The 13403-nt window shown below is 35.6% G+C and overlaps 1 protein-coding gene across 2 annotated transcripts; it reads right to left on the reverse strand.

Moving 5' to 3' along the window:
• Window positions 1-354: 354 nt before the first annotated feature.
• On the reverse strand, window positions 355-12643 carry LOC112007600 (uncharacterized). 2 transcript variants are annotated; one of them, XM_024039970.2, is made up of 7 exons: window positions 12231-12632; window positions 11989-12136; window positions 9898-10089; window positions 6597-6725; window positions 2534-2703; window positions 1913-2043; window positions 355-622 (listed from the first exon to the last, which is right to left on the reverse strand). In XM_024039970.2, the coding sequence occupies exons 1-7, from the start codon at window positions 12451-12453 to the stop codon at window positions 545-547; spliced, it is 1071 nt and encodes a 356-aa protein (XP_023895738.1). In that variant the 5' UTR covers window positions 12454-12632; the 3' UTR covers window positions 355-544. The 2 variants fall into 2 exon arrangements, with proteins under 2 accessions (XP_023895738.1, XP_023895737.1); XM_024039969.2 differs by lacking the exon at window positions 1913-2043 and having other exon boundaries at window positions 12231-12643.
• Window positions 12644-13403: the final 760 nt, after the last annotated feature.

Genomic DNA, 13403 nt, shown 5'->3' on the forward strand with positions numbered 1-13403 from the left:
CATGCTGGAACACAGATTTTTACCATGTTATTCACAACAGAGTTCGTAATATCCTATTAATAATACACTGGTGATCCCCTGCCATGGGCTATCTAACAGGAACATTACATGACAATTAGAAATGGTTTGAATCAACAGCTAACTTCAGCTCAAAATGAATAACACAAGCCACATGAACATCATATTGCTCCATCACTTTTTAAGATGGTCATCAGTGTAGAGATGCACCATCACGGGGAAATGGATTAAGCAACCCAATATTTTTCACATAATAGAAAAAATAAACCATTGAATCCATGTCTTGCATTATTTTATACTAGAAATTCCATTTTTCATCTTTTGTATCATAGGAAATTGGATAAGAAATTCCTGAATCATGATTTATGATTAATTTTGATAAGTTAATGATTACAATTAATAAGAGAGCTTCTCAATATCTTTCTACAAAGCCTACATACAAGAAATTCACTCACAATAACAATGTTCTTCAAATATCTTCTTACATTTTGAAATGCAGAGTAGAACACTAGGAAGAGATCCCTGGTCAGCTGTTGTGGTGCCTTTCTGATTCTTTCACCAAGAAATTCCAGGCCAGCAAAGCTGCCCCAACCGCAGGCTCTACCTGAAGGTTCAAATTGTTTTTGGTAAAGAAAATAGAAGAAAAAGAAACAGTATGTAGTAATTGTTTAGGCTGTAAACTTCCACAACAACTACAAGATAATGACACTACTATTAAAGCTGTAAGCATGTATATTATATAGATTTTACCTCCTTGTTTGTGAAAAGTTATCCAGATAGGTGTAGAAAGATCTTAGCCCCAACTTTATTGAAGGGGATTTGGAGTGTCAATAAAAATAAAATGGTAGCTTATACTGTTTTACAGCTCTTGAAAAACATTCTAATGCATTCTCACAGGGAGAACAAAAGCATGTTGACTCATTAAAGATATCCATCACATATGTACCAGGCATGTACCACATTCTTACAGAAGAATGCATTGCAACACTTAAAAAAAAAAAAAAAGATCAAAGAATCACATGCACCCTCTGCAGGAAGGGTGGCCACCTTTGTGTCACAAGTCCACGAAGAGAGCAAGTGAGCTCTAAAGAGAAACTCAACAGAGTCTTAATGGGGCTTATAAGCAAGTGTTTTTCTCTTATATTGAGGAGGAAGAGTTGGTTTCAGATGAAGAAATGTAATGAGCACCTAACTGATCAAATGGAAGGGAAAAAATCCAAAGCTTGGGAGGCATAAACTCAACATAGACGATTCATCTAGAGATCATCCTGGGGTTCCCATGAGCCGCCGCCCGGGGGGGGGGGGGGGGGGGGGGGTGTGTGTTTGTAAGGTAGGAAGAGAGAAGGGAAGTGGGGACCTGATTAGAGATGTATTTGACCAATGGCTCTGTGGGTCTTTTAGGCAATTGGAGTTACTAAGGTTATTGCAGCCGAGCTTTGGGGCTTCAAGAGATGGCCTCCGGCTAGGGTATTCAGCAACTGGAGGTAAAGCTTAGTGTACAAGTGGTAATCAAATGCATATCTGAAAAACTTTGATAAATAAATTGAGTCCCATAATCAATGACTGCAGGTCCTTACTAAAGAAGATAGGCAAACCCCCCTTCACACATATTTCACAAAGGAAATTCCTTTGCTGATGCCTCGGCCAGCATCAGCACCTCGCAAGAACATGCTTTTGCATTGTACAGCTTCCCCCTTAAACTGCTCAGCTGTTTCTTTTAATGTTTCTGACTCTTTTTGTAATTTTGTAATTTCCTAGTTTTAATGTACTCCCCTTTTTACCAAAAACAAAAGAAGAGGGGGGGGGGGGGTGGTGTGTTAAGAAACCTGGACAAATGTTTTCCAATTTGTTATCGAGCAATAATTTCATATAAGTGGACAGGAGGAATCCTAACCTCTGGTCTAACTGGATAAGCCCCAGGGTAGAGTTTATGGATGCAATTAATAACTTCTTTTCCTATATCCCAACTCTTATTAGCTTCAAGGACACCACCAACCATCACAACAGGAAAAGAACCATTTCCATCTGCAATCAAATTTCATTTTCATCTTAAAATGGTCAGACACCAAGGAATAATTTAGCAAAATTATACATATAGGTATCATTAGATACATAACAGATCACTACTTATTTATGATGCATATATAGCTTTTTTGGGCCCTTTTGTGTCCTTGAATGTTTGTATATAAATACAGAGTTTCATAGGTATATAGGAATCTGTATATGCATGTCAAAAATAAGAACATATCCTTTTATTTGGAGGTATAAAAATCCATAAACTGAACATATGTAATTGTATATCACATTATCACAATAATTAAAAGAGTCAGAAAAAGCTGATACTATTTCAAGCATTCTGTATTCATCAAATGCAATCTTCATTTCTAAAATTCAAATTGCCAAATGCCAAGACCCAACGTAGAAACATTTTAATAGAAAATATAAAAGATTGTTTATTTAGTTATAATATTTTACTAATTTTCTAAAACAAATCATAGTTAGACAAGTTGAGCACCTGCACCACACAAGGAAAGTCTTTGAACAACAGCTTTCACACTTAGAGCCAATTCCTGGACTGCATCAACAAGTATTTTATGTGCAATTTGATCACCAGATTCTGCACAAGACACTACATCTGGAACAAGTGCTGCAATGCGCGCCCAAGATGGGTCCGCATAAGTCCACCTATGTTAAATTAGAAAATATAAATCAATTTAAAACATAATATCCTAATTGATTGCAACATGTGATATTCAATGAGCTAAAAAGGGACCAGTTACTTCAAATAGCTATTGTTTCCCAAAGACAAAGCTAAACTCAACGTGACGGATTTTTCCATCCCAGGGCAACATTACTGTTCTTAGAAAAAGAAGATACTTTCACTCTACTATCCCATTCAATTACCAAAAACCACCTTTACCAGTTCAGCTACCAAAAAATATCTAGATTCCAAGAGTTCAACTGTAAGAAGGATAATGCTTTTGAAATTTATGGCGTGTTTGGAAGTTTAGAGAGGGAGGAGAGTAGAGGGGAGTAGAGGGGAGGAGAGTAGTGGAGAGGAGAGTAGAGGGGAATGGTTCCCCTCTACTTTGTTTGGATGTTTTTAAAATTAGTAAGGGGGAAGTGAGTAATTAGTCCTTCCTCTTGTTTGGATGTTTTAAAAATTAAGATGGAGAGGAGAGGAAATTATTAAAATAGACAAATTTATCCCTATTTGAAAATAGACTTTTAACATTGGTCTATGATTAATTTAAAAATGATAAATTAGGGAATTTACTTGGACAATAATTTATCTACTTTACTCTCCTTCCAAATCTCTCCAATTTGGAGGAATTAAAAATGAGGGGTTAGAGGGAGTTGAAACCCCTCCAAACTCCTCTCCCTCCTTCCTTAAAAAACTTCTAAACAAGGTAATTGGATTATTCTCCCTCCCTCTACTCTACTCCCCCTCTTTTTTTAAACATCCAAACAGGCCATTAGTAAACACACCCTATCTATGCCTTTTCTTTAATTACCCTTTCCAAACACATCATGATCATATCAGCCAACAGTACACAGTCTCCACAGTACTTCCCAACAGTTCTGTGGAGGTCACTGTATCAGACAATTATTACCCATACTCGTGGAATAGTACACTAAGGATGATTATACAAAATTATTTTGAGCATAATTAACAGGTGAAGGACAAGCAAATTGGCCCAGACAGGTTGACCTGACTGATGGATTCAGCCTCAGGTCATTCCGGTTGAAAAGATAGAAAAGCAACTTGAAACCACCAAGGTTTTGAATTCACATGCGAACCTGTCTAAATAAGAGATTTGTTTCAAAGAACCATCTCTCTCTCTCTCTCTCTCTCTCTCTCTCTGAAACATCAGTTCGCCCCTAAACATGTGATGACACAGTAACCAAGGCAACCAACACCCATAGTGAAATTCATATTGGAGGTTTCACTCTCCATTCATTTCAGGATTGCTTGATTGGTTTAAAAAACTATTACAATTTCTTTCTTTTCTTTTTTTTTTTAGTAACGAAAATTTTATTAAAAAACTAAAAACAGCCAACCCGAGTACATTGGGAATGTACTATGGGGGCATAAATCAATAACCAAGAGTACAACGATCAAGTAAAACAGGAATGGAAGAACAAGAAAAATGACAAAAAACCACACTCCAATCGAGGAGCGTGTGTAAAAAAAAGAGACTTAATCTCTAACATAGAGCGTTCACATCCCTCAAAGCTTCTAGCATTCCTTTCGTGCCAAATACACCATACCAAGCAATGAGGCACAATTCTCCACAACTCAACATTTCTATGTCGACCAAACTTTCCTTGCCAAGACTCAAACAATTCAATAACCTTCTGAGGCATAACCCAATGAATTCCAAACAAACAAAACACCAACGACCACAACTCACAAGTAATGGGGCAATGAAGAAGAAGATGATCCACTGACTCTCCACACTTCTTACACATATAGCACCAATCAAGAACTAGCACACGACGCTTGCGAAGGTTATCTGTTGTTAAAATCTTACCTAAGGAAGCAAACCATGAAAAGAAGGCTACCCTTGGAGGAACCTTCGATTTCCAAATCATCTTCCAAGGGAAGGATAATATGGGAGGAGGGTATAAAGACAGATAGAATCCTCGAACCTCAAAACCTCTATTCCTTACTAGCTTCCAACACACCCTATCCGGACCCAATCCCCGTACCGTCGAAGAGTAGTCCATATCCATAAATAGATCAAAGGATTCTTGTTCCCAATCTTGAGGAGGGCGACAAAATTTAGCATCCCAATGAATCCTCCCACCAGACCAACACATCACCTCCGCTACTGAAGACTCCTTTGTTCTACTAATACAATAAAGTTCTGGAAAAGCCTCTTGGAGAGTACGATCTCCACACCACAAATGCTTCCAAAACTTCACTCTAGTACCATCCCCCACATCAAACAGAAGTAGTTTAGAAAAACTCATCCAACCACTCCTAATATGTCTCCACAGACTAACACCATAAGCATTGGTCACCTTTTTCGTGCACCAACCACCCCAATCATTCTCATATTTCACCTCAATAACCTTCCTCCATAAAGCATTGGTCTCTATGCCATACCTCCATAACCATTTTCCTAACAAGGCAGAATTAAAACTCCTCAATCGTCTAATACCCAACCCTCCAACCTGCAGCGGCTTACAAACCTGAGCCCAACTGACTAAGTGTAATTTAGAATCACCATTAATACCACTCCACAGAAAATCTTGTTGTAACTTCTCCATACAATTTGCCACCTTCCCAGGTAAAGGCAGAAGGGAAAGGAAGTATGTAGGTAAGGAGGAAAGAGTACTTTTAATAAGAGTTACCTTACCTCTCTTATATAGATACAACCTCTTCCACCCTGCTAATCTCTTTTCCATCTTTTCCAAAATGGGGTTCCAAATTGACACCTCCTTAAATTTAGCTCCTAACGGAAGTCCCAAATATCTCAATGGAAGAGAGGATTGCCTACAACCCAACATTCCCACCAGAACATCCATATTGTGCACCACCTCTATAGGAACCAACTCAGATTTTCCCAAGTTAATCCTTAAACCTGAGAGCTCCTCAAGTCTAGCCAGAATTGCTCTCAAACTAGCTATTTGCGAAGGATTAGCATCACAAAAAATAAGAGTGTCATCAGCAAATAAAAGATGAGACACCATCACTGAGTTGCCAGCCGTATTACCTACAGAGAAGCCTGAAAACTGACTAGTAGTAGCAGTCACATCCAACATACGACTCAAACCCTTCATAACAATATCAAATAGCAACGGAGACAAGGGGTCTCCTTGCCGAATCCCCCTAAAACTACCAAAAAAATCAGAAGGACTATCATTGATCAGAATGGAGAATCTAACAGTAGAGATGCAACACATTATCCATTTTCTCCATTTCTCTGAAAACCCACAGCGCTGAAGCATATACATTAAAAAACCCTAACTCACATGGTCATATGCCTTATCCACATTCAACTTACACAACACTCCTGGAACACCTGACTTCAATCTATTATCAACACATTCTGAAGCAATTAAAAAAGAGTCCAATATCTGTCTACCTTTCACAATTTCAATTAGGATCTGTTTGGATAAGCTTATTGTAATTGGTTTATTTTGTTTGAAAAAATAAGTGGTGTAAAAATACAACCGTGCCTAGAAAAAATTTAGAGTTTACATGTTGTACCTATACAAATAAACAAAATAAGCTAAAACAAACAGACCCTTATTTTACTTTGACACATACATGATCCACAATTATGGGTGGCTGCTTTTTGAAGATTTCATAAAAAATTTATAATTCAGCAAACAATGTGTTACCAACACTTTCAATCCAAGAACACCAACTTAAAGCTGGATCAGCTTAGTTCTATATTGCATTCCACCCCATTTCAGACAAAAAAATTTGGCCAAGGTATTGTACTACCATATTGGATTGAATGAAGCCAAAACCCAGACCTAGAGCAGATTGCTAGATCTCAAATATTTAACTAGCAATCGTGAGTGCATATGATAACCATCATGACAAGTTTCAAGAGAGATACCCTATCAGTTCATCCGGAGAAGAAAGGCTGAGAGCTTTCAAAATACAATCTGTAAGGGCTGTCTGTGGACCACGACCATCATGGGCCCTCACTACTGCTGTTAATGCCTGTGCAGCAATCCCATAGCCACTACAAGTTATCACATTTCATCATTCATCATATTCATAAAAAAATAATTCATAAGTATACCAAAATGCATTCCATCAATTACAAGAACATCATATATATATGTGTGTGTGCACACGCAAACGCACATGCTAGTCTTTCCCTTCAGTGGAATAAAATTCAAAACATAATCAATGGAAAATCTAAAACTTGTTTCCAGATGATTAAATGAAAACAGGATGATATTTCAAACTGTTTGCAAACATGAATACTTTAGTAATATGCTGACTCTTTAGATCAAATTAAACTTAAATGTCAGAAATGTCTGATAGAGATGCACATAACACCTTTTTTTATAGGTAAAAAGAATTTTGTTGAGAAAATACTACTTTATTAAAAGGTTGGAAGTACCCAAAAAAATATGTACAAACAACAAAGGAAAAAGGAAATTATGTACAAGCAGAAAGAGAATATAAAAACATCTTATACTAAAATATAAAAGCTAGAAGCTTATTTCAATGATGTTCAAAATAATTGCAGCTCTCGATCGACAAGTAGAAAGAAATTTTCCCAAATCCGATTTTAATTTCACTTTGCATTGCAAAACCACAATACATTTGTGTATGAGAAGCAAAATAAGAAGAAAAGATTTGTTTTTAGAAGTATTGAATTCCACAGTTACACATTTGTGTTTTCCAGCGTTTTTGACATTCCAGTGCACATTAGGCATGAGATGCAAGGCCGTAAACAATCCAAGTTGAGCAAAGTATTAAAATTTTAGGATTGTTCGTTTAATTTTATTTCACATAAGTCAAGCTTGAACTCATCACCAAACTAGATTGCATATTTAAGATGGGTTCATTTTCTTGTCAACAACTTGAGTCTGAACACAAGCTACTCGATTAACATATTCTTTTCCCATACATAATCTATGCTAATAAATAATAACTAAATTGTAGTTGAAAGTATATTATTTGAGTTTTTTTTTTTTTTTAATATATTATTTGAGTTAATTAGATTGAATGCTTGTCATTTATGAACTTATAAATATTAGATTCACTAACCTTGTATTATTAAATATTTTATATAACTTATACTATGAAATGGACTATTTATATTATCAATAAATTACATATAATAATTTGATATCTTATGAACTTATTTTACAAACTAACCCTATCAAATTTCATGTCTATATAAGTATATTTTTATACATGTATACATATAAACATATATTACTATGGCAAATACTTGTTGCACAAACACTGCCTAATATTATATATACTAAAATGGTTCATACTCACGAGCTTGTTCACGAACATATTATTATGTTTGAACTCAACATCTTTAATAGGCAAGCCTAAACTTAGATTTAAGCTTGGCTCATTTGCTTTTTTGATAGGTAATAAGACTTTTATTGAGAAAAAAATTGAACATCATGTTCACGATGGTGAACACTTTGAACAACAAAACAAATACAAAAAGATCAAGAGTTAAAGGAAATAGAAACTAAGAAATCAGATACAGCAGTACAGTTCGTACACCCCCAAACACGAGCCCAAAGAAACAAAGTATGAAAAAGGAGACATTTTAGATGTTCTAATGTTCTCGCATTGTCTTCAAAAATTCGGGCATTACGTTCTTGCTAGACTAACCACATTAAACATGTCGGGACCATATGCCAAATGGTTGAAAGATGCTTTCCAAACCAATTTCTCCAAATAAAGAAAAAAGAGCTGACTGACCTCAGCATTACCCACTAGATCCCAAACACTGTGAAAGCTTCACACCATAAGGCATGAGAGAACTTACAATGAAGAAGATGGTGGTCCACTAATTCCCCCCATCACAACAACATAAGCAACACCTATTAGCCAAAGACTGACCTCTCTTAACAAGATTATCAATGGTGAGTATCCCATCATTAGCTGCTATCCATGAGAAGAAAGACACCCGTTTAGGCATCTTAGTACGCCAAATACACTCCCAAGAAAAAGCATCAGTGTTAGGACTAGATAATAGCTTATAAAAAGAGCGCACATCAAAAACGCCAGACATAGTCAATCTCCAGAGTAGCTAATCATCCCCCTCACCCGTCGACATAGAGGAATAAATAAACTCAAAAAAGGAATAGACAGTGGCTGCCTCCCAATCTTGAAGACCATGACAGAATAGTAAATTCCAGCTCCTACCTCCTTCTGAAGTAGATACAACCAAGTCAGAGACCCATGCTTCTTTAGATAAAGAGCAAGCATACGTAGTAGGAAAGAGTTCCTTCAAAGGAGTAGGCCCACACCATGGGTCATGCCAAAAACTAACATGGCTACCCTCCCCCACATTATACAAAATCTGGCTAAAGAACTTCTCTATTTTTCTTTAATACTCCTCCACATCCCACACCCGTGAGAAGCTCTTACCCCTCTAGTGCACCAGCCTCCTCTCGCCTCCCCATATTTGGCTGCTATAACCTAACACCATAATCTATTATTTTCTTTCCCTAAACGCCGCAACCACTTCCCAAGCAAGACCTTGTTAAACAACCCAACCATCTGGATCCCCAAACCACCACATTCATCTAGCAAGCATACCTTATCCCAAGCAACTAAAGGAATACTCAAGCAACTAAATGAATATATGCACAAGCTTTTTCTCGAATGCAATCCAAGCAGTATTTACAGACCCAATGATATGAAATTTTCTTTTCCATGGAATGACAATGAAAACACTAATTTACTAAGTACCTTCTTAATTTTTCAAATAAACCTCCACAAAAGAATTGAAAATCACAGAAAATTCAAGGTTTATGCCTTTATACATTAAATTAACAGACAGCATCCCTTTTTTCTTCTAACATTCTATCAACAAATGACCAATAGATCTTATTTAAAAATGAAAACATTCCTGCCAAATAAAGAATGCCAAAACAAAGACTAATTAGTTTATCCCTTTCAAGTTCATGTTCATTTCAAATCTATAAAAAAATTCGTATAATAAACTTTCTATCAACTAAATAAAACTCAGAAATTGACAGAAGTAGTAGTGAAAATAACAATTTATTCTTTACTTATAAATAAATAAAAACAATTTACAAACACATTTTACTTTGACCCCCAGTGTTTAAACTGTCTAGTAAAAGCATCACATCCTCATCATGTGGAACAATCAACTAGAAGCACACCAAGAATTTTGCACATACCTCCCCCAATCACCTAAAACAGGTCCTGCACCTGCAGAACGAGCTTCTCTACCATCTTTAGAAAAGCCATATGAAATGGTTCCTGTACCAGCAATTAAAACGCATCCATGAAGCTTTCCCATGGTCCCACTTGCCAGAGCTGCTAGTGCATCATTGTGGACATATAGCTTAACATGGCTAGGGAATATGTCCCTGAATAAATCAGTTCAGAGAATATTCAAAACCAGTTTTAATTTATCAGGTACCAATATAAGTAAGGATAATAAAATTTACAGATTTACCCATAAAATTTGAACTTATCTACATTATTGAACTAAATTTTTTGTGTATTGAATGGTGCAGACAAGAATGCATCAGAGTCTAAAAGCAACAAGATAATTTAAAAAAGGGGGGGGGGGGGGGGGGGGGAGGGGGGGGGTATGGAATGTTAAGCATTAAGAGTAGCTATATCTGTAACTCCCTCGAAGCTAGATATCAAGGAACTTACTTTTGCCATCAAGCATCAATCTAACATAAATAAAAACTTGTCTTTGTTATCTTTTTTGAAAAAAATGTCCTATCTTATCCTAGACCAATGCTCAATATGTCCAATTTCAAAGAAAAGGGAGAGAAACAGAATGCGAATAGCTATTTAACATTTTCACCATCAAAATAAAGCTCTACATGTTTAACTCATCAAAACATTCAAGTACGGGAATCAGTCTCTCCAAATTTGGGGTTAAAGCTATCTACCAACCATGTGTCCTATAGTCTACAAAAGAGGGAGCTTTGTGCATTGGATACGACCTTTTTTGTATTCATCCCTGTTGCAAGAAATAATAATATCTAATGACTAAACTTTATAAATTTCCAAAAATTAGTCATAAACTTTCCTAGAAAAATTTTGAGTCCTTTTTCATTTATGATATCTCTCATTGTACGCTGTGCTGGTATTTGTGTTTGTGACCCAACCCCTTTCCTTCTTTCTCAGATTATAATGCTCTAGAATGGTCCTCCACCTACCCCTTCACTCTCTTTTCTCTCAAAAGAAGATAGAAATGAAGGTGAAAGGGAAAGGGAAAATATAATCCATGTAAAAACCTAAGTCGTGAAGGCTTTGTCAAAATGAGTTTAAGAGATGTGATTACAAAGGAAAATAATTTCTAAGAAGCCAAGAGAAGTAACACTTGCACAACCTTAGGGTCAAGTCAAAATAATAAACATTAGCAAAACTTTAAATTTTTATTTCTGAAGTTTGAACCTATAAGAGGAAGGTCTGAACGCATCTACAGGAAACAAGTTGAGTTGACTGAAAATTCAATTAATTTTTGAGATTTTTCTGTGAAAGATAATAGTGCTCCACCTTTCAAAATGTCACAACATCTCAAGGAAGCCATATGAAAGCAGCAAAGGAATGCCAAACTTTGCGATACCATTTTTTTTTACCACATACCAAGGGCAAATCAACCTTTTTATCATCTATGTAAAAGGGATTTCTTGTTTTTGGTTTAGTATGGACAAAAAAGGAATGAAGAAGCTGAGGAAGTAGAAGGCTGAAAAGCATAGGGCATTATACTATTAAAGCACTTGCCTACTCTCTATATACATTGGATTGTACTATCATAACACATCAGCCCATGCAAAACTTCCTGTCTATTTTAGCATAAGCAGTTAAGAACCTACTCTTTTTTTCTTTTTTTCTATTTTACATATTCAATTTTCAAAATACCCCACATCAAATTACCTATTTAACACTACATTTCATTATATTTTTTTTTCTTAATTTTTTTTTAATTGTTTCTCTTTCTTTACGCACAACAATCATCATCCATTCTCTTCCTTCGTCCTTGGGATACATAAAGAAATATAAATAAAAAACTAAATGCAAAATAAATAATGCTATTACACAGTTACCGTAACAACTATGTATTTTTTTTCACAACTTTGCATGACCTGATGTAGGCAAATACAAGCAATAGCTTAAACCTTGTCATTATAAAGTGAAGTTTTGAAGAAAATTCTAAACATATGCAACAATAAATAATAGTATAGTATAGTATAATATAGTAAGTCTGAAATTTACTATAAATTGTGAACATGACAGCTCCATACCTTAACCAATGTATTATCCTATCCTGATCCGTTGGGTGGTTAACACCAGAAACACCTAAACAAACAGCACGAACAGCCGACCAATTCGAGCCCGATTTCGAAAGGGCTTCAGACATTACCTTTTCCAATGTATCCTTCGAAGCACTCTCTGTTGTAATCATAATCACAATCACAATCAGAGAATATAAATTTACAGACAATAATTAAAAAAGAAAGAAAAAAAAAATGTTAATTTCGACAACCCCCGACGCTGTTGTGGTTGGAAGAACCAGCGACGGCACGCGCGAGAATCGGTAGAGGGTTTGGGAGGTTTTGGTTAGAAGAAATTAAGGGAAGCAATGGCATGCAGACGCAAACGGTGGAGGTGGTTCCGCCATCGACACCCAAAACGACGTCGTCGTCGCAGCCACCCCCAATTCCTCCATTTTCATATACTTTGTCTGCGTTTAGGTCGCTATTCTTCATGGGATTCGAATCTAACAAACAAATCGTTATTCTGTAAGAGAGAGAGAGAGAGAGAGAGAGAGATGTTGTTGACAGACTCGTTGGTCGGTAACTCAACAACGATCGATAAATGAGAATTGATGCTTTTTTTTTTTTCTTTTTTCTTTTCTGGTAGTTATTATCAAAGAGAATTAATTATCATCTATCATCTATGATCATTTGTGTTTTTGTTATTTCTTTTTTCCTAACCCAATTTTGACCGGCATCTCAGCAGAGTTGACACAATCGGTTTTTATTCTATTCATTAAAAATAAATAAATTTTCCATAAAAAATAATAATAAATTTATTTTTAAAAAAAAATTTATTCTCATTTTTATTAAGTCTGGTAACTGATGCCTAACAAAAAATAAAATAAAATACACATGATAAGTATTAATTTACTTACATATATAAATTTATTGCGGTTTTGTTTGACTAAAAATTAATTAGTATAATTTGACTAAAAATTAATAAAAGCGTTATTTAATGAAGCATTAAATAAACTTTAATCATTGCCTTTTAAAGCATTCGTTTAATGGGAATCGAGTTTGGAATCAAACCGTTAACTCGAATCTGATTGCTTCTGGGAATAAACTCTTCCACTTGTTGCCGAACAAAAAAAAAAGGGGATGGAATCATCCATACACCACATTTTTAGGTGAATGGTTAAACCTCATTCTGATCAGCATAATAATTTAAAGTTGAGGGCAAATTAACCAAAATTTTTATTTTAAAAAATCTTTAATTTTTGTTCATTTTATCATTGTCTTCTGCTTCTTGCATACAATTACAAAGAGGCTAATTGATCAACGGACCTGTGAATAAATGTGAAAATGAATCAATCACCATGCGTACTAGATTATTGGCAACACCAACCTTTTACAATAAAAAAATGATAGAAGGGGACATGGTATTATAGTACTAGAACGTG

The sequence above is a fragment of the Quercus suber genome, unplaced genomic scaffold (assembly GCF_002906115.3).
Source record: "Quercus suber isolate HL8 unplaced genomic scaffold, Cork oak 2.0 scaffold_659, whole genome shotgun sequence".
NCBI classification, from domain to species: Eukaryota; Viridiplantae; Streptophyta; class Magnoliopsida; order Fagales; family Fagaceae; genus Quercus; species Quercus suber.